General features: G+C 50.5%; 1 protein-coding gene across 1 annotated transcript; it reads right to left on the bottom strand.

The window, feature by feature from the left end:
* On the bottom strand, positions 4539–21162 carry LOC8063423 (probable protein arginine N-methyltransferase 3). Its single transcript, XM_002459862.2, has 7 exons — positions 20744–21162; positions 20047–20553; positions 19828–19925; positions 19153–19231; positions 18791–19054; positions 18545–18712; positions 4539–5439 (listed from the first exon to the last, which is right to left on the bottom strand). The coding sequence occupies exons 1-7, from the start codon at positions 21035–21037 to the stop codon at positions 5002–5004; spliced, it is 1848 nt and encodes a 615-aa protein (XP_002459907.1). The 5' UTR covers positions 21038–21162; the 3' UTR covers positions 4539–5001.

Raw genomic sequence — 22040 nt, 5'->3', positions numbered from 1 at the left:
TATGCTGATTAGCTAACCTTAGTGTGGCCATTAAGGTGCTCCTCTTCTAACACTATCATGTGCAGTTCTTCATTCTAAAGAGCTCCACTAAGGTCCCTTAGCCTAACAACCTTTACCCACCTTTGCCTCCGCTTGCGCAGGTGGTTGTAAATTTGCTAGGTGGAGACATTGACTGTAGCAAATTCAGACAGCATGGTAGCAACTTGCCTAACATGTACTTCTTTGAACCCCTTGTCAGTTTTCAGTCCTTGAACTACAAGGTCATGGAACCTCCTTAGCATGAAACCAGGCTGCACTGGAGCCCAGTGCATTGGTCCATTTGGAAGAGGGGGTGCAGGAGAGTCATCCTCAACTTGCACTAATGGTGGCACATTACTACCCACAAGCATAGCAGCATCATCTATGTGGTTAATCTGGTCACCCATCCCTACCATTCCTATCCACAAATTCAACCACAACAGGCATACATAATTAATAGTCATGAAGTAAAAGATTATTACAAACATCAAATTTATGTACTGTCATTGCACAGTGCCTAAGGTCTCATAAACAAATTAGTTCACATCACACTTACAAACTAGAACACAAAGCACAAATTGGTTCAAAAGTTGCATCCCTAAACTCTAGAAGAGCCCCTGTTCTGCCACATTGCAGAAGCCCATGCTTCCCTCTGTTCTACCCATGCAACATTATCTAGGACATGGTCACGCTGATTGGCATTGTTAGTGATGTTAGGGATCCAGGATGCCTAATCAGGGACATGTTCATCCTCTCCATGTCTCAAGATCCAACTGTGTAGGATACAGCATGCAAGAACCAGTTTTACTTGTGTTTTGTATGGATGAAATGGTTTGTTGTCTAAAATTCTGAACCTGTTCTTCAAAGCCCTAAAAGCTCTCTCCACTATAACTCTAAGAGAAGAGTGCCTAAGGTTGAAGAGCTCTCTCTTGTTTTGGGGTCTACTGGAGCCATACTCCCTCAAATGGTACCTTGTACCACAGAAAGAAGGTAAGAAACTAGGCCTGACCGCGTACCCAGCATCCACAAGATAGAATTTACCTAGAAAGGTAAGAGAGGGCTATGGTTTAGATTTCATATAATTGAAGATGACTAACACTGTCTCTATGTGGTTTGAATTTTACCTGGAGGGACTCTAAGGCCGTCATGCCTCTAAGGGCATCATATGTAGAACATTCCCAACCAGCTAGCAAATAAGTGAACCTCAAATCAAAGTCCAGTGCTGCTAGTACATTTTGTGTGATGGAGTGCTTCCTACCTGTGCTTCCAAGAATCCTAGGATGTACACTAGTACTAGGAGGAATAATCAATTCATTCCTCAACTCCCCTACTGCATACAACGCTCTGAAAGCCCGAGTTTGGTTTTGGTAATTAATGACACCAAGATGCTAATGCCTTGTGTTTAAGTGATTTGAGTTAGGCATAGCAACACATGTGACGAAAAAAATATGTGACATGGAGTGGTGGACACATGATCAGAAAGAGATGGAGCATGAAGTAGAGATCATGGTAATAGACAAGGAGTAAAGTGATCAAGGCAAAGGTATAAACATAGGATTTTGCTTTTGCTGGTCTAAGTTGAGTAGAGAAGTCATTGACTAGATTTAGGATAAATAACTGACTATCAAGAGGAGAAATCACAGTCATCTCTTGAATCAAGTGCTACTAGGTTCATATCTTGAGCATATGCATTAGGATCTAGTTATATGCTAACCTAACTCCTTTGACAAAATGTTTGTGAAATGCTAACACACATGCACATTGGTGGTGGACACTTGGTGGTGTTAGCATATTTACAAAGGAGGTGGAGTTTGAGAGTAGAGAAGGGTTTGGGTTCCTCTCTCCCTCCCACCGAGCTTGCGAGACGGGATTCGGCGCTTTTGGGAAAATGGAATGCATATTTTCTATTGCGCTGGAGGATTTTTTTCCGAAAGTCACACAAATGTTTTTCACTGAAAAACACTCATCGGACGCTGGGTCAGACAGCGTCGGACGCTAAGGCCACGTTTGACGAGTGCAAAGCAATGAGGCGTAGTTCAACCGTGCGTTGGAGCGTTCGACGGGTGAGCGTCGGACGTGGCTCCGACACTGTTCCCGCATCTGGTGAGTTGGTGACATCAGCAAGTGCGCGAGCGAGCTTCTCTGATTGTGAGCATCGGATGCTGGGGGTGCATCTGATGCCCCTCTGTCGGACGCATCTGACGGCCCTGCAAAGTTGCAGACCTCCCTGAGTTGTGTCCGGTGTGAAGTGGCGCGTCCGACGCCTAGCGTCTGACTCGTTCGACATGACGGTTTCAGGTGTGCATGCGAGTTAGCTATTGGCGGCAACGGTCGAATTCAAACGGTTAGTGACACGTGGTAGCATGCAAAGCATCAGACGCTGGCGTCGCACGTCCAACGCCTAGCGTAGGAGCGTCTGACACCCCCGCAGAAAGCCTGAAGGGTAGTTTTCGGGCTGCCCTCTTTAAATAGAAGGTGGCAGGCCTTGGGGGCTTCTCTCTTGCACTCTTGAACACTTGAGGCATACTTTAAGCTAGAGAACACTCTCTCCGCTCATCTCCTTGCTTGATTGCTAATCCTAGTGAGAGTGAGATTCAAGTGCATTGCTTAGTGAGTTGCATCTAGTGGCACTTGATCCTTGAGTTTGCTGCAGATTTCTTGTTACTCTTGGGTGTTTCCCGACACCCTAGACGGCTTGGATCAGTAGTGGTGTTGAGCTCGTGATTGGAGATTGTTTTGAGCTTCACCAAGTGATTTGTGAGGGGTTCTTGAGCGCCCGCGAGAGATCGCAATTGGCTACTCCAGTCGATTGCTCGTGGCTTAGAGGATCCCCATCTTGTGAGTCGATGTGTGGCACACGCTGAGGGTTTGGATTTGGATTGTCAATTAGCTCGTGATCCATCAAGTGGGTGTATCGCTACAACGAGGACTAGCCTGCCGGGAAGCAAGTGAACCTCGGTAAAAAATCGTGTGTCATCTTGTGGCGAGGATTCTCTATTATGATCGTGTTTGTGATTGATTGGATACATCTCTTCTCTACAACGTTGGTATAACGATCACTCTCCACTCCTTTACTTACTTGCTCACCTTGCTAGTTAGCTTGTGTAGATTAGTTCTTGTTGTTGTGGTTTAGTGCTTAGCCTTGTACTAATTTGTAAAGGTGGCTTGCATAGCTAGTGCTAGAATTGCTTCACCATTTGTTTTACTAACTCTCTTGCTTAGTAAAGTTTGTAAAAAATTTAAATAGGCTATTCACCCCCCCTCTAGCCATTTGGACCTTTCACACTCTCTGAAAAAACCTACTGATGGTCTCCACTGACCTCCTGAATGTGAGGTCTACTACTCTGAACCTCTCATTGTAGCCAACTACATGCAAAAACATTGCTACTTGTTCTTCAACAGTTGCATGTATGATGTCTATTACAAGACCTCTAGTGCAAAAAAGATCACAAAGCTGGAAAAAAAGGTAGCCTTCTCATCCTAAGCAGATTAACACAGTAGACATCATCTGAATTGTAGATGTGGTTAAGGTTGTTAATCCTGTGTTGGTCCCTCTCTGTCAGAGGCCTGTAGGTAACTGACCGGCCGTCTACAACTCTTCTCCTAAACCACATGAAAAACCAACATGCCACAGCTACAATCATAGTAGCTACCGCTCGTCGTCTAACTTGGAAGTCCATTTCTACGAATACGAAGTACATATGTATGGACTAATTAGCAAGGGAATGAACCATTTGAACCATTTATGCTCTGAACTAAAAAGTAATAGCAAACAATCATTAAATAGGCTGGAAACATAGACGCGGTTGCCACACCTAAAGGTGCTCCTCCAGCGCCTAATCAGCCATATGTGCTATAATAATCATCGACCTTGGCACTGAGCTCAATTTCATCATAAAAAAAGCATCATCGGTACTATGCACACAGTCATGCTCAGGATGCAGAGCAAGACACGAAACCACTAGATCTACTAGCAAGAATGCCAGATCTGCACCAGAAATCCACAGATCTAGGAGGGTAGCATGACGAACCCTAACCAAAAAATCATAGCCAAAACAAAATCTCATGATACGAAAACAGAGGGAGAGAAGAGGGGTAAAACGAGGTATACCAGCCGAAACACTAAAGAACCAAGAAGGTTCTGGCAAATGTGCAAAACACCGGCGACAAACCAATGCCAAGAAGGGAGAAGGGAGGGCACACCAAAGCAGTGGAGGCAAGAGAGTGGAGGAATGGAGGCGGTAACCCTAACTCCAACCCCCGCGCGCGCTTTTATCGTTAGATGAAGCCATCTCCCCCCCCCCCCCAAGCGCGCCTAGGGTTCCCACCAAGCGCCGCGTTGTCCTAGCTCGCGAGCGAAGGTCGCGGCGGGCAGACGGAGGCAACTAGGATGGAGGGGCCGAAATGAACGAAAAGGCACAGGCAAAGTATGCAAGTTGGGCAACCAAACATGGCCCGACTATATCAAATGGAGCTGGATGGGCCTTTGCACCGACCCAACGGGGCAACCAATCACGCCCTAAATGAATGGAGGGCATCATATCATATATGCTGATTCCACATGCTTTTGTTTGTTTTGTTTAATTTAAAAGTACAATGCATGTGTCCATCAGTTTCATAAACAAGTTTTCCAAAGACAGTTGGCCACCAGCTCCTTGTCATCGCCGTTTGTTAATTGTGATGCGTAACACGTTTGGTCACTACAACAAATACATTAATGTTTGCCTTCAACCCCGTCAACATCATTCAACTGAACTTGGGCCAAACTAATCTGATTTTGATTCTTTTACACAGCTACAGCCTAAGTGCCTGACATTCCAGAAAGCCTTCCACTCTGATCCTCACGATCATCATTTTACCAAAATCAGTTGCACAAACTGCTCCATTCAGTGCGCAAAACTTAAACAACCAAAACAAACTGTAATAACAATTGCTGCTCATGGAATAAGATGGTAGGGAATCCAAAGAGGTAATAATGATTGGTCACAAGTTGAATATCTGAACAGGCCAGCTGCGCTTCCAGCCAACTGAACTGATTGCTGTGGTTTCAACCGATATGTCTATGCTACGGTGCTCAGATGCCCTCACAATGCTTATCCGAGACCTGAGCATCGTAGCTGGGCACTCATCTGTGCCAGCCGATGCAGATGAACCCAGGGCTGATTCCTCCTTCGCCATTGCGATAGGCTCTTCAAAGGTGAAGATTGTCTGTGACCAGTGAGTTGGTGTAACGTAGGGAGAGGTGGAGAGGACAACAGGCTTCTCCTTGCAGAATCTGTTGGTAAACCCCGTGTCAAACCACAATACAATGCCATAGCACCAGGTCACTCCAGGCACAGTGGCACTACTTTCGCTGAGCCTCAGTTCAAAGCTTGCAGTAAAATCCATCTCACTTTCCTTCATACTTGCAAGATCAAAGGACTGCATACAAGAAATAAAAGAAAGATGTTAGTACAAATCCCTTAATTCAAAGTGGCATTTGAGCACATTTTACATAATACTCAAAATATAAAATGTTATAAGAGTACAATTCTTTTTTTTTTTACAAAACTACACTTTCTAAAACCAGTTTCACAGAACTAAACATCTATCAACATAGGTATGAAAATATACACTTGAATCATTTTGATAAAACTACACTTTTCTTGATGAGGACATCAGTCCATCAATTCAACCACATCACCAGCCACAACAACAGATATGCAACGACTAGCCACTCGGTCTTGTGCACATGAACTCAATTATGTGATTCTTGTAAGGAATCAAGGTGAAGACATCAAAAAAATGAGAGCAAAATAAAAGGGGTGCTGTGCCACCGGTCCTTGGGCTGGGCCCATGTAATAAAGACCACATTTTAGGCAGACTTGGAAGGGATGGGAGAGGATTGTGCAAACATTGTTCTTCAGTTGTGTCAGATGACCCATGCAAGACGGCCTTTGAGAATTCCACGTGTTGAACGAGATTGTTCTTTTTGTATTCCAATTTTGCCAGTCAGGTAGGTTGCAGGAATTGAACCTTATTTTCAGATAGAAAATAACAATACGGAGTTGGTTCTGAGATTACTAAGGTGCCCACGATCTGTTCGTTCATAGTCAGATCGCAAGAGTCACCTACACCTGCTCGATAGTTACCTTTAGGATCACCCCAACTTATTATTTCACAAAACTACACATTTGTGCTCACTTCATTTCATAACCACACTCTTCAGATAATCAGATCTCAAAAGTGTAGTTTTCCCATACAGATGACAATAAAATGTGTAGTTCTGTGACAGATGATAATAGAGGTTTAGTTTTTTGAACTTGATTCCTCAAAGTCTAACTTTGCGAAAGAAAAAAAGTTGCTAAATAAAGTGTAGTTCTGTGGAGCTACAAGGTGTAAGTACTGCAACTTTAGTGTCTTTTGAAAAATTTGCCCTATAGAGAAACCCATGCATCGCATTAAGGGGGGCACGTTTGGCAGCCGTTCCGCTCCTGTTTCTAGCGAGAAACAGTGGGAATCGGTGCCAAACGCAGAAAGGACATAGCAATTCTGGAGCGAAACTTTTCGTGCTTTTGTACTACGAGAGAGAAATGCTGAAAAAGTGGTTGGTCATGTGGGGCCAGCAGTACACCAGGCGCAGGCGCAACAGCGACGTGCACAGGGCCACAGAGCACGCTGGCCGCGTCGTTCAGGCCGATGTGGCAACCAGTGGCTAGGAGAGAAAGTCAGCAAGACCCGCGAGCATGCAGCAGCACCAAGTGGCTAGACAGCAGATCGCGGGGATTGACTTAGCTCTGCTCCATTCGTTTATTTATAGCAACTAAGCCTTAGCTCTGCTCCATTCGTTTATTTATAGCAAATAAGCTTGCTCCGTTCGTTGTACCAGCAAGTTAGGTCCGTTCATTTACAGCATTAGTGAACTATAAATACTCATGTAATCGGCACTTGAGGGATTAAGCAAGAATTGATAATCCAATCCCCCGTCTCTCTTCTCCACCAAGCTGACAGTAGAGGGGTAAAACCTCAACGGCAACGACGGAACGAGGCTACGAGCTCCGTAGCTGCGGTCCAGCTATCTTGGGTCCTAATGCCCTTGACAACCTGGTATCACGGTCCCAGCGATCCTCGTCTTCCCGTCACGCCTCCCCATCCCCACCACCATCAGCAACTGCACCAACCTTCCCATCCACCTCCCCCGTGTCTTCGTGCGCCGCCGCCATGGGAAACAACAGCGACCTCAAGTCCACCCTCGACGTCCTTGCCAAGGCCGTCGTGGCCCTGCAAGCCTCATTTGAGTCCACCGCCAAGGCACTGGATGCCAACACCAAGGCCATCACCGCCCTCGTCAACAACCGACCATCCACGTCCTCCAGCAAGGCGCCCTCTAGCGAGCACCACCAGGATCGGCCCCCCAAACACTGGCGGCCGGAGTTTCCGCGGTACAATGGTAAGTCGGACCAGCTCATCTTCATCAACAGACGCGAGTCCTTCACCCAGCAACGGATCATGCTCGAGGAGCGGGTGTGGATGGCCTCCTACAACTTGGAGCACGCCGCGCAGCTTTGGTACATGCAGGTCCAGGAGGACGAAGGTACACCACCATGGCCCCGATTTAAGGAGCTTCTCAATCTCCGCTTCGGGCCACCGCTGCGATCCGCCCCCCTCTTCGAGCTCACGTCATGCAGGCGCACGGGTACGGTGGAGGAGTAACAGGACCGCTTCCAAGCCCTACTTCCCCGTGCCGGCCACCTCAACGAAGAACAACGGGTGCAGCTGTTCACAGGTGGACTTCTGCCACCGCTCAGCCTCGTTGTGCAGGTCCAGGACCCCCAATCACTGGCGGCTGCCATGAGCCTCGCTCGGCAGATGGAGCTGATGGAGCAGTACGCCACCTCAACACCGAAGACCGCCCCACACGCGATCCAGCCCACACCAGGACCATGTCCCGCCCAAGGGGTTCTACCGGGCACCAAAACTGCTACACCGGTGGCCACGGTCGAGGGTCGCCCCATCAAGCGCCTGACACAGGCAGAACAGGAGGAGCGTTGTCGCCTCGGGCTTTGCTACAACTGCGATGAGCGCTTCACCAGGGCCACAACCTTGTCTGATGACACCGAGGCGCCGGTCTTCTCCCTGCACGTCGTCGTCGGGGTGCCCATTTGTGACACGATGCAAGTGCGGGCCTCGGTGGGTGGCTAGGTCTTCACCGTGCTCTTGGACTCCGGCTCGATGCACAATGTCATCGCCAAGCCATGGCTCGACGTTCGGGGCTGGCAGTGCAACCACGGTCGCGCCTCACCGCAACGGTGGCCAACGGCGAGAAGATCGCCTGTCCGGGCGTAATTCGACGCGCTCCGGTCACGGTCGACGGGGACACATTTCACATCGACCTCTACGTCATGCCCCTTCCAGAGTACGATCTGGTTTTGGGGACCCAGTGGATGGCCACCCTGGGCAAGATCGTGTGGGACTTCGCCACGCACACCATGTCCTTCCGTCGGCTCGGACGCGACATAACCTGGACGAGCGTGGCCTCCCATTGTGCGCCTGAGCTGTGTGCCACGGCGGCTTCCGGCGCCCCGCTGCTCGATGCGCTCCTGGCGTCCTTCAACGATGTTTTCGCCGATCCGACAGGCCTTCCACCTAGGCAAGCCCGCGACCACAGCATCGTCCTCAAGCCAGGCACCTCACCCGTCACCATTCGACCATACCTCTATACAGCGGCTCACAAGGACGAACTGGAGCGCCAGTGTGCCACCATGATCCAGCAAGGGATTGTCCGCCACAACGACTCGGCATTCTCCTCCCCGGTCATCCTCGTTATGAAGGCGGATGGGTCGTGGAGGTTCTGCGTCGACTATCACGCCCTCAACGCTCTCATGGTCACGGACGCGTTCCCTATTCCCGTCGTGGACGAGCTACTCGATGAGCTCCATGGCGCGAAATTCTTCACCAAGCTCAATTTGCGGTCAGGCTACCACCAGGTGCAGATGCGGACCGATGACAACCACAAGACGGCGTTCCGCACCCACGACGGCTTGTATGAGTTCTTGGGGATGTCGTTCGTGTAGTGCAACGCCCCGGCAACATTCCAAGCCCTCATGAACGACGTACTTCGGCACTACCTGCGACGCTTCGTCCTTGTTTTCTTTGACGACATTTTGATTTACAGCAAGACTTGGGCAGATCACCTATGGCACCTCCACGTCGTCCTCACCGAGCTCTGACAGCACCAACTCTACGTCAAGCGCACCTGTTAGCAGTAAGCCATGAGCTGTACTTTCTTATTTTGTACCTTCCTATTCTGCTATTAGTGTTACACAGCATGGCCTAGGGAGTTGGGATGGCAACCCCCAATCACGAGCATACCTTGTTTACTGTTGCCTAGTTTAGTGATTGGTTTATTGCCTTAGATAGCTATGTAATCAGCTATATAGAGTAAACTATAATTAGAGGAAAAGCTGCCTCATTGCAGCCCACAAACCTGTGTGTCTTCCTCTGTGTGTTTGATCAGTGCTCTAACCTCATTTGGTATCGGAGCCTGATCTCGTAGTTAGCCATGTCTTCTAAGTCTCCGGCAAAGACCGAAAAGTCCGAAGACAGCAATATCGAGAACAAGGTCCATGCTTCGGCTCCAGAGTTGTTGAGCGAATCGTCGAGCGCTCGTCTGCACATGTTGCATGGCCAATGCTAACCCGGACGAATTACACGGAGTGGGCATTGGTCATGGAAGTAAACTTCCAGACGCTGCGAGTATGGGACATCGTCCAGGACGGCCTCTCCGACGATGCTGACGATGACGAGTACCATGTCTACTACGCTCGGTGCCGTTGGAACACGCTGGCCAGCAAGGACACGGTGAAGCAGGCCTGGGATGCGGTCAAGCATCTGCGGATCGGCGACGAGCGCGCGCGACGCCAGCGCGCAGCAAGCTGCGCTGGGAGTTCGGCGCTCTCTCCTTCAAGGAGGGGGAAACCGTCAGCGACTTTGGCGTCCGCATCTCCACACTCGCAGCCAACCTGCGCTCCCTCGGCGACAACATCCAGGATGCAGAGGTAGTCCAAAAGCTCCTGCAGGTTGTTCCAGAGAAGCTCACGCAGGCCGTCGTCTCCCTCGAGATGTTTCTCGACCTAAACAGGGTCTCCATCGAGGAAGTGATTGGGCGGCTGAGGGTGTTCGAGGAGCGACTCAAGCCGAAGGAAGTCACGGACTCGCTGGGCCGCCTGATGCTATGTGAAGAGGATTGGGAGGCACGCCGCAAGTCGCGCCGTGGGCAGGAGAGCTCCGGCGGCCCGTGGCAGGCAGCGTGGGCGCGGACGCGGCCGCAGCAGCGCAGGCACTTTGTCGCGTGATGGCCGTGACGGCCAGAGCGCGCAGGCGGCCAAACCTGGCGGCAAGAAGTCGCCCCCTGGCTACCACTGCCAGTCCTGCGGCAAAACTAGTCACTGGACCAATGAGTGCCGCAGCAAGAAGGGTGCAGCGCACGTCGCACAAGCCGAGGAAGAGGAGCACGCGCTGATGTACATCGCGGCGGATCTAGAGGTAATCGCGTCGCCCGCGTCGTGCTGTCCTCGCAGGCCACCATTGGCGCCAGCCGCCCCGGAGTCGAAGGCACGGGTTCACCTCACTGAACCCAAGGTCCTCCTTCACCTCAGTGAGGAGCAGGAGGAGGCCGTGCAACCCCATCGATGGGTGCTCGACACTGGTGCAACGAACCACATGACGGGCGCCCGGAGTGTCTTCGCCGAGCTCGACACCAGCATCTCCGGAACGGTTAAGTTCGGAGACGGCTCATTGGTGAATATCCACGGCAAGGGGACTGTGTTGTTCGTCTGCAGGACTGGTGAACACTGTCAGCTGGACGGCGTCTACTACATCCCTCGCCTCACCACCAACATCATCAGTCTCAGTCAGATGGATGAGACTGGGTTCAAGGTCGACATCGAGTCGGGCATACTCCGCCTCTTCGACCCGGACCGGCAGCTGCTGGCAATGATTTCAGGTCGACTGGTCGAAGCTGGTCGCTCTAGGACCGACCAGGCGATTAATCGAGATTAATCGTCGACCAGGTCGATTAATCGCCCTGGTCGACCCTGGTCGTCCACCTGGTCGTCCAGCTATTTCAGGGCATATATGCCTATATATATACCTCTATATATACTATATAATATACACAATCAAGCCAGCATCAAGACTACATTAGTGTTAGATAGTGAATTACTTGTGGGAGTTGGTTTCTTCTCTTTTCTGCACTGTCCAGAGCAATGTTTTCTGGTCGGCTGGTCGATCCTGGTCGACCAGCCACCGACCAGGTGATTAATCGCGATTAATCAGCGACCAGGTCGATTAATCGACCCTGGTCGTCCAGGCATATCAGCTGGTCGACCTATATATATACCTCTATATATACACTATATTATACACAATAAAGGAAGCATCAAGACTGCATTACTGTAAACCAACATTCCTCTTCATCTTCAACTCTTTTTGATGTAAACCAACATCTCCTTCTTAACTATTTCTGGAGAACTGGGACAACCAACAGCATCTCCATACCCCCCACATATCTGCCCAGTCAAAAAAGCCCAAAAACAGAGCACACAACCTGGTCGTCCATGTCCTAATCGGACGATTAATCGCGATAAGTGGACGACTAATCGGACGACCAAGTTTCTAGTCGACTTGGTCGGGTCGGACCTCCTAATCGAGCACTCCTGACCGACCAGGGCGATTAATCGCGATTAATCGCGATTAATCGGACGACCTGAAAACATTGGCTGCTGGCCAAGGTGCATCGATTGCCAAGTCGACTGTACTTCCTCGACATGAAAGTGACTGCCCCTGTGTGTTTCACCGCATGGGTTGGCGACATGGTGTGGTGATGGCATGAACGCTACGGTCACCTCAACTTCAAGGCGTTGCGCAAGCTGAGACGTGCCAACATGGTGCGTGGACTGCCCACCATAGACCATGTCGAGCAGGTCTGTGAGGACTGCGTCCTGGCAAAACAGAAGCGGACGCCGTTCCCCAAGGCCGCAAAGTTCACGGCTAAGGATGAGCTAGAACTGGTCCATGGAGATCTCTGCGGCACCATCACGCCGGCAACGCCGGCTGGGAAACGTCTACTTCCTCCTACTCGTCGACGACATGAGCCACTTCATGTGGCTCACTCTTCTGCGCTCCAAGGCGGATGCCCCAGCAGCCATCCAAGCGTTTCAGGCGCGTGTTGAGCGCGAGACGGGCAAGAAACTGAAGGTACTCCGGACTGACAATGGCGGTGAGTTCACCTCAGTCGAGTTTGGTGAGTACTGTGCAGGAGAGGGGATCCAGCGCCACCATTCGGCTCCCTATACGCCACAGCAGAACGGCATTGTAGAGCGTCGGAATCAGACCATGATGGCTACGGCAAGGAGCATCCTTCGCGCACGCAGAGTACCAGAACTGTACCAGGGCACTTCTGGGGTGAGGCGGTGCACTGCGTTGTGTTCCTACTCAACAGGGCACCCACCGCTGCGCTCGATGGGAAGACCCCGTACCAGGCGTGGTACGGGAAGAAACCTCCTGTACATTGGGTGTGTAGCCTACATCAAGCAAGTGTGCCCACACCTCGCCAAACTCGACGACAGAGGCATCAAAGTCGTCTTCATCGGCTACCAGGACGGGACCAAGGCGTACATGTTCTTCGATCCTGAGGCCGCGCGCGTCTACGTCTCCCGCGACACCGTCTTTGATGAAGACGCGCGGTGGAACTGGGAAGACACTCTGGGCGCGGACGACCGCCTACCCTTCACCATCGAGGAGGACCACGAGGTGCGGACGCGACACGCCCAGAGCCGATTCAGTGTCGTGGTCGCAGATTGCGTCTACCACACCCGCGGCTTCTTCCTCAGCCACGAGTGCGCCCTCGACGTCATTCCCGGCCCCGAGCACGACACGGGCTAGGCCATCTCCCTCGACTACGTCCACATCGACGCAGGGAACTCGAACTCAGATTGAGTTCGCGACGCCACTCGCCAACAACACCAACCTCGACGCATATGACGAAGGCGAGCCGCATCGGTACCGGACACTGGACAATGTCCTAGGTACAGACGCAGTGCCGCGGCTGGCGCACCGTGACACCGCTGAGGCTGAGCTCCACGCAGTCAGCCACGCTATAAGCGTGGAGGAGCCCCGCTCGCTGAAGGAGGCCGACGGCAATCCTAACTGGGTTGCTGCAATGGAGGAGGAGATGAAGTCGATCTGCGACAACCACACCTGATCGCTAGTCGAACTTCCACATGGACACCGGGCCATCGGCTTGAAGTGGGTCTACAAAGTCAAGCGCGATGAGAACGGCGCCATTGTCAAGTACAAGGCGCATCTTGTTGCCAAAGGCTATGTGCAGCAGCCCGGAGTCGACTTCGAGGAGGTTTACGCCTCGCTCGCACGGCTGGAGTCGGTGCGGCTGGTGCTTGCAGTCACAGCTCACTTCGGCTGGGGCGTCCACCACATGGACGTCAAATCGGCGTTCTTGAACGGCGAACCCCAGGAGGAGGTATACGTTCAGCAACCTCCAGTCTTCATCGACAACGACCACAAGCATAGAGTGCTCCGCCTCCACAAAGCACTCTATGGACTGCGTCAGGCCCCACACGCCTGGAATCAGAAGCTAGACACCGAGCTATTGCGGCTTGGGTTCAAGCGCTACGTCGACGAGCATGGAATATACACCCGCGGTCAAGGCACAGGCCTCCTGATCGTCGGTGTATACGTCGACGACCTCATCATAACCGGAGGAGACGCCAACGTCGTGGCAAGGCTCAAGCAGCAGATGTTGAACACGTTCAAGATGAGTGACCTTGGCTTGCTATCCTACAACCTTGGGCTCGAGGTGACACAGGGAGCAACTGGTATCTCACTCCAGCAGACAGCGTACGCCTCAAAGATACTCGAGAAGGCGGGCTTGGGTGGTTGCAATGCAAGTGCAACCCCCATGGAGCCAAGGCTGAAGCTGCTCAAGGAAGGAACTTCGCCGGCTGTTGATGCCCCTGAGTACCGGAGCCTAATTGGGAGTCTCAGGTACTTGTGCAATTCCCGGCCGAACCTAGCTTATCCCGTGGGGTACTTGAGCAGATTCATGGAGGCGCCACGACAAGAACTGGTATCTCACTCCAGCAGACAGCGTACGCCTCAAAGATACTCGAGAAGGCGGGCTTGGGTGGTTGCAATGCAAGTGCAACCCCCATGGAGCCAAGGCTGAAGCTGCTCAAGGAAGGAACTTCGCCGGCTGTTGATGCCCCTGAGTACCGGAGCCTAATTGGGAGTCTCAGGTACTTGTGCAATTCCCGGCCGAACCTAGCTTATCCCGTGGGGTACTTGAGCAGATTCATGGAGGCGCCACGACAAGAACATCTCACTGTTGTGAAGTGTGTGCTCCGGTACGTGGCAGGCACACTGCACTGGGGACTACACTACTACCCGGGAAGAAGAACTGTGGTGTGCCGGAGCTGCTGGGATACTCAGACAGCGACTTGTTGCTCTATCTTCATGCGAAGCGGAGTACACTACTGTTGCTGCTGCTGCTGCGTGCGAGGCAGTTTGGTTGGCACACTTGCTAGCTGAGCTCATCGGAGGAGCCGTCCTCGCACCAAGACTTTTGGTAGACAACAAGTCTGCCATCGCTTTGATGAAAAATCCTGTACATCATGACCGGAGCAAGCATATTAATGTAAAGTTCCACTTCATCCGGGAATGTTGCGACAGGAAGCTGATTCATGTTGAGTTCGTTGGAACAGAATTGCAGCTAGGTGACATCCTCACAAAAGCACTGGGTCGCATTCGGTTCCAAGAGCTTCGAAGCATGATAGGCATGAAGAAGATAGAGTAGGTACTCATGGCTTAGGAGGAGATTGTTAGCAGTAAGCCGTGAGCTGTACTTTCTTATTTTGTACCTTCCTATTCTGCTATTAGTGTTACACGGCATGGCCCAGGGAGTTGGGAACCCCAATCACGAGCTGTTGCCTGGTTTAGGATTGGCTTATTGCCTTAGATAGCTATGTAATCAGCTATATAGAGTAAACTATAATCACAGGAAAAGCTGCCTCATTGCAGCCCACAAACGTCTTCCTCTGTGTGTTTGATCGGTGCTCTAACAGCGCCAAGTGCGCCTTCGGCGTCACGTCCGTCGCCTACCTCGGACATGTCATCTCCGCGGCAGGCGTCGCCATGGATCCGGCCAAGGTGCAAGCCATCCATGAGTGGCCAGTGTTGTGGTCGGCGCGGGCGGTCCGCGGCTTCCTCGGTTTGGCGGGCTACTACCGCAAATTCGTCCACAACTACGGCACCGTGGTTGCTCCGCTGATCGCCCTCCTCAAGAAAGATGGCTTCTCATGGTCGAAGGCCGCGACCGCAACATTCGTCGCGCTCAAAGAGGCCATCACGTCGGCTCCCATCCTCGTTCGTGCCAGACTTCTCCAAGCAGTTCAACGTCGAGTGTGATGCCTCGTCCCATGGCTTTGGCGCGGTGCTCGTCCAAGACGGCCACCCGGTCGCCTTCTTCAGCTGCCCGGTGGCACCTCGCCATCGCGCGCTCGCGGCATACAAGCGAGAGCTTATTGGCCTCGTCCACGCCATGCGTCATTGGAGACCGTACCTGTGGGGCCGTCGCTTCCTCGTCAAAACCGACCACTACAGCCTCAAGTACCTCGTCGTCCAGCGCCTCGCCACAATTCCTCAACACCATTGGGTGGGCAAGCTCCTCAGCTTCGACTTCTCCGTGGAGTACAAGGCAGGCTTCTCCAACACGGTGGTTGATGCTCTCTTGCGCCGCGACACCGAACAAGGCACGCTCGTGACCGCCTCGGCGCCCCGCTTCGACTTCGTCGATCAACTCCGCCACGCCCAGGCCACAGACCCGGCTCTGGTCGCCATCCGCGATGAGGTCCACGCGGGCTCGCGCGCAGCGCCTTGGAGGGTCGTCAACGACATTGTTAGAAGAGTCAAGGACCTATTGGGCCTTAGCCCATTAGAGTTAATTAGTCGCTTTCTTAGGGGTCAAGTAAGTCTTGCTTGTAAGTCAAGTAAACCTCTCTATATAAAGAGAGATGTATCAATCTAATCAAGCAAGGACGAGCTGCATGTCCAGGTGGGGTGTAGTGTTAGAAGAGTCAAGGACCTATTGGGCCTTAGCCCATTAGGATTAATTAGTCGCTTTCTTAGGGGTCAAGTAAGTCTTGCTTGTAAGTCAAGTAAACCTCTCTATATAAAGAGAGGAGATGTATCAATCTAATCAAGCAAGAGATTAGAAGAAAATCTCTTCTCTCTTGCCAGCCATGGGCAGAGCCCCGCCCCCGTGGCCGACGTTCCTAGCGCCCAAAACCCTAGCCTCCTCTCTTGCTCTCACAGCCGCCTCCCTGTGAGTATCCGTGGGTACTGTAGCGCGGGTACTGTTCACGCTGATTCCGCCGCTCCTCTTGGTACAGGAGATCTTGGCATCGTTCACGATGGGTCATGAGGGTGTCCAATGCACCACCCACCGCCTGCACCGCGATTTTCACTTCCCCAACATGCGGTAGCTGGTCCAGGACTTCATCCGTGCGTGCGCCACATGCCAGAGGTATAAGTCTGAACATTTGCACCTTGCAGGGCTGCTCTTGACGCTGCCCATCCCGACCACAATCTGGGCTGATATCATTGAGGCGCTTCCTCGGGTAAATGGCAAATCAGTCATCCTCTACGTCATCGACCGCTTCAGCAAATATTGCCACTTCATTCCGCTGGCGCACCCGTACACCACCGAGTCCGTGGCTTAGGCGTTCTTCACCGACATTGTACGACTACACGGCATGCCACAGTCCATGGTCTCGGACTGGGACCCGGTGTTCACCTCGGCGTTCTGGCGTGAACTCATGCGCCTCATGGGCGCTCAGCTGCACATGTCGTCCGCGTTCCACCCGCAGTCCGACGGCCAGACGAAAGCAGCAAATCGGGTCATCGTGATGTATCTTCGTTGTTTTACAGGTGATCGCCCACACCAATGGTTGCGCTGGCTACCTTGGGCGGAGTACGTTTACAACACGGCGTACCAAACTTCGCTCCAGGACACACCGTTCCGCATGGTATACGGCCGCGACCCGCCCACCATCCGCTCGTAAGAGCCTGGTGAGTCGCGTGTCGCGGCAGTCGCCCGGGACATGGAGGCGCGCGAGGTGTTTCTGGCGGACGTCCGCTACAGGCTAGAGCAAGCCCAGGCGTCCCAGAAGCATCACTACAATCGTCAACACCGGCCGGTGACGTATCAAGTCGGGGAGTGGGCGTTGCTCCGCCTCCGTCAGTGCACTACAGCTTCGCTACCGCGTACAACGGCTGGCAAGCTCAAGCCGCGCTACGTCGGGCCCTACCATGTCATCGAGCTCATCAACGATGTCGCGGTGCGCTTGGAGCTGCAACCAGGAGCTCGGCTTCACGACGTGTTCCATGTTGGGGTGCTCAAGAAGTTCATCGGCGACCCTCCTTCTACACCGCCTCCTCTGCCTCCGCTTCACCACGGCGCCGTTGCTCCTGAACCAATATGGGTCGATCAGTCCCGTCTGGCGCGTGGGGTTCGTCAGGTGCTAGTCCATTGGCGCAGCGAACCAACGAACTCAGCCTCTTCGGAAGACCTCGATGACTTTCGTGCCAAGTTTTCAGATTTTCAGCTCAAGGACGAGCTGGACCTCCAACGGGAAAGAGATGTCATGTGGGGCCAGCAGTACACCAGGCGCAGGCGCAACCGCGACGTGCGCAGGGCCACAGAGCGCACTGGCCGCGTCGTTCAAGCCGATGTGGCAACCAGTGGCTAGGAGAGAAAGTCAGCAAGACCCGCGAGCATGCAGCAGCACCGAGTGGCTAGAGAGCAGATCGCGGGGATTGACTTAGCTCTGCTCCGTTCGTTCATTTATAGCAAATAAGCCTTAGCTCTGCTCCGTTCGTTTATTTATAGCAAATAAGCTTGCTCCGTTCGTTGTACGAGCAAGTTAGCTCTGTTCATTTATAGCATTAGTGAACTATAAATACTCATGTAATCGGCACTTGAGGGATTAAGCAAGAATTGATAATCCAATCCCCCGTCTCTCTTCTCCAACAAGCCGACGGTAGAGGGGTAAAACCTCACCGGCGACGACGGAACAAGGCTACGAGCTCCGTAGCCGCGGTCCAGCTATCTTGGGTCCTAACACCCTTTGACTTGGTTTCTCGTGATTCTCATCCTTCCTTCTCATCTCATATTTTTTCAATTAATCCTTTTTAATTAAGTGGGACAAGTTAAAATGGATTGTATTTAAGTTGTCCTTCGTCCACAAAAAGTTTGGAATTTTTTGAAGTATATTTTTATTTGATTTTTTTGTGAATCAGACCCAGTCTATCAGCCAAACATCATATCTAAAACATTTCTACGGGAACCCAGAGCCCTGCCAAACCACCCTAAGGTTGTTAACACCCAGATTGATATCTAGCTCTACATACTTTTAACAAATTCGATATCAGAAGTGAAACTAAGTAAATATGCACAGTTACAGGAACTTACATGGAGTACGGCAGTCTCTGTCACAATATCCTGAGAAGACAGTACATCAACTACAGGAAATCGAGCTGAAGATGAAGTTACTTCTTTGCCAATACATGACATATCGAAGCCATATACGTTTTCCCAAAATGGCAAGCTAGTTCCACCTTTCCCGAAGCCAGCACCAAGCTAGAGGGTGGATCAGACACGAGTTATCAAACAGCAGAAAATACAGGACAGAATACAAGCAAGCAACTGAGCACTTACAATAGTTGCAGTGTCTGGGAGAATAGCACCACCAGGTTTTAGAAAATGATCGCGTGCATATAGGACAGAACTTAGCATGGATTCATACAGCAGGCAATATCCCATCCATTCACTCACTAACACATCAAAGCCATTTTGTGGGACTTGTATTTTCTGGTTTAGCTCCTCAGCCTTTGTATGTACAACGCTTATCACTTGAGCACTACCTTGCTTTTGTTCTGCTTTCACGTTTTCATCATACAATAGACCATTATTCTTTGCAACCTGCATCATGCAATACCTATGAGATACTCATGGTGCAAAGAGGTTCGTATTTCAATATTATCAATATTAAGACAATATTGAAGAGAAAAGAGACATACTTGGGTAGCCACAGAAGCCATCTTTGCACTCCCATCAACAGAAACAACTCTAGACGCACCAGCCTTTGCTGCAAAAAGACTGTAGATAGGAAGCATATCAACTGACAATTCACCATGAATCAAAAGTAGTCATTACTCATTTTTATGACCAGCCTTGGACTTCAATATGATCACTATATAATATGCAGCATTTCCTGGTCACGGTAGGAAAGGTGTTCTAGATTTAGTACTTACTTCTGATCACAAACATAAGTCCATTTAAATTTGCCCTAACTACTAAGTCAATTTTTAAAAATTTCACTAGCAATATCTACAGAAGCATCTTAAATGAAAAGAGTTATATGTCATCAAAATTAAGATAAACTAACCCCCATGTGTATAAGGCCTTGTTTAGTTCACCCAAAAACCAAAAACTTTTCAAGATTCCTCGTCACATCGAATCTTTGGACACATGCATGAAGCATTAGATATAGACGAAAACAAAAACTAATTGCACAGTTTGCCTGTAAATCACGAGATGAATCTTTTGAGCCTACTTAGTCCATGATTAGATAATATTTGTCAAATAAAAACGAAAATGCTGCAGTACCGAAATCCGAAATCTTTTCGGAACTAAACAAGGCCTAAGTAATCAGTAGGTGACCATCATATGGTGAAGACTGAAGACTTAGATACCTTAAAATTCCTGTGCCGCAACCAACATCCAGTACAGTTGCTCCACTTAATAGGCTAGGATTGCCTAAAATTGCATCTCTGTAAGCATCTGTTCTGACCTGAAAAAGGTTATCCAGAGCATTCAGTGTTTTCAGACCAATCAAATACATATGGGACATGAATAGACATACATATTTGACATGAACTTGTTGGCCACAAATCCAGAAAGAGTTCACCTACTTTATCACCGAGCATCTCCCTGTGGATACCAAATGAACTGTAAGATCCAAAGTAGTTATCATCCACAGTTTTGATTGCTTTGGCATTAACACTAGCACGTGCAACCTTTAGGTGGCTATCATTCATCTCATGAGCAAGAGACTCCCTGTCCTCCCCTTGTGTACTCCCAACAGTACACTCTTGATGAAATTGAGGGCTGATATCAGAACCATTTCTTTCCGATATGGTTCTCAGCGTGTTCCCCGGTGGTTCAGCTAAAACCCCATTCCCTGCTGAACATTGTCCTCTTTCCATTGACATCCCACAGTCCTCATCTTCATCATCATCGTCATCGATTGACAAACTGTGCAAAAGGGAGTCGTCTTCCATGAAAGGTTTCAAGTAAACGTCGTCCTCCCATGGCACCTTTCCCTCAATTTGGTAATTCTCCACTGCGTGCAAGTGGCTGCAGAGTTCTGTGTTGGAAGAGAATGCTTGGCCACAGCTCCAGCATTTTTTCTCTGCAACCTATGAATCAGCAACGGCAAGAAATCAAGCAGAGTACGCTCAGAAATTAACAAAATTGCAACATTAATCAGCTCTTCATACCACCATAGAACCATTGACGTAAACAAAGCAATTGAGCAGATAATACTATTGCTGGCATTAACGTGGCCCAAAAAAGATTACTGTCAGCAGAAGGGTGTTGCTGACGCACCTTGGAGCGGGCAAAGTTGATGAGCTTGATGCAGCTGTAGAAATCCAGCCCCAGCTCCTTCACAATCCTGTGGAAATCGAAGCAGTGCTCGGCAGCGCAGTGTTCGAAGAGTGAGTTCTCGGCGTCGAAACGCGAGCTACAGAACAAGCACAGCAGCCCGCCGCCAACATCTTCGCCGTCGGAACACCAGTCGTCCCACCCCTCCTCTCCTTCCTCCTCATCTTCCTCCTCCTCCTCGGACCTTAGCGGCTCTTCTGCCTCAACCTCTTCCTTGTCTGCAGGGCTGGGCTCCATTTACTGCGCGGCGAGGTTTGCAAGGAGCTCCCTGGCGCACTCACTCGGCCAGTCCTCTCACCGGTCGCCGCGCCGCCAGTGTCTCACCGAACTAGGGTTTTAGACAGATCAGGGATTTTAGGACTAGTCGTCCAACCTAGCAATTGGGCCTTTCTTAGTTGCCATTTGCCAGGCCGGCCCACCTAATACTCTCGACGTCTGAAGCCCAGCACGTGCGGTCGTCTACAACAGAATGTTTGGTTATTGGTACACTTCTTTTTTTTAAATAAGTTTGCACTTTATTATATCTAGGAGACTAGGAGAATCATTTACATCATGAGACACCAGTTCTCATACAAACTCTGGGAGGGGATCAATCCAAACATACGAGTCCCAATTCAACCCAATTCGAACAAGCTCGTGTGCACACCTATTGCTAAAGTGTATTCTTGTCTTCTAAATCTAAGTTCTATGTAGTTATTTTTATCCAAACACTATGATTAAATAGGGTTAAAAAGTGCATTAATTAACTAATTAGTCACCCAAGTGTTGCTAATAGGACTAAAGCTCACCTTTTAGTCACACTGCCTCACCTTTTAGTTACTTTGGATCAAACACCCTAACTAAAAGGGACTAAACTTCTTTTAGTCTCTTTTAGTCCACCAAACCGACTAAACTTTAGGAGGTGTGAACCAAACACGCCCCTAATATGTTCTTCGGTCCACAGTGGCTCGAGCAATCTTGATATATGATCAATCTTTGCATTAATATATATTTTGGCAACTCCGCTGAAAAACGATTGCTTCGGCTTTACTTTACATTCTGACCCCTTATTATGATGTTGCTTGCGATTTTACAACATGTTGCTCATGTCCAATGTTTTAAATAGCGGGCTATAGAAAATAGCGTCTTCCTGTTCTAGACGCTATTTGCGCTATAGCGAACGCTACAGCGTCGCTATAGCCCTGCTATAGCAGCTGTTATACACAACAGCGTGTTGTAGCTATCCACGCTATAGCGATGC

This window comes from Sorghum bicolor, chromosome 2 (assembly GCF_000003195.3).
Source record: "Sorghum bicolor cultivar BTx623 chromosome 2, Sorghum_bicolor_NCBIv3, whole genome shotgun sequence".
NCBI lineage: Eukaryota > Viridiplantae > Streptophyta > Magnoliopsida > Poales > Poaceae > Sorghum > Sorghum bicolor.
This window is presented reverse-complemented; position numbering and strand designations above follow the sequence as displayed.

Excerpts from the sequence above, each read along its gene's own strand:
- LOC8063423 (XM_002459862.2), bottom strand. The coding sequence starts at position 21,037 with ATGGAGCCCAGCCCTGCAGACAAGGAAGAGGTTGAGGCAGAAGAGCCG. Across the intron at positions 20,554-20,743 it reads TCAACTTTGCCCGCTCCAAG|GTTGCAGAGAAAAAATGCTG; the intron begins GTGCGTCAGCAA and ends GCTGATTCATAG. Across the intron at positions 19,926-20,046 it reads GGGAGATGCTCGGTGATAAA|GTCAGAACAGATGCTTACAG; the intron begins GTAGGTGAACTC and ends AACCTTTTTCAG.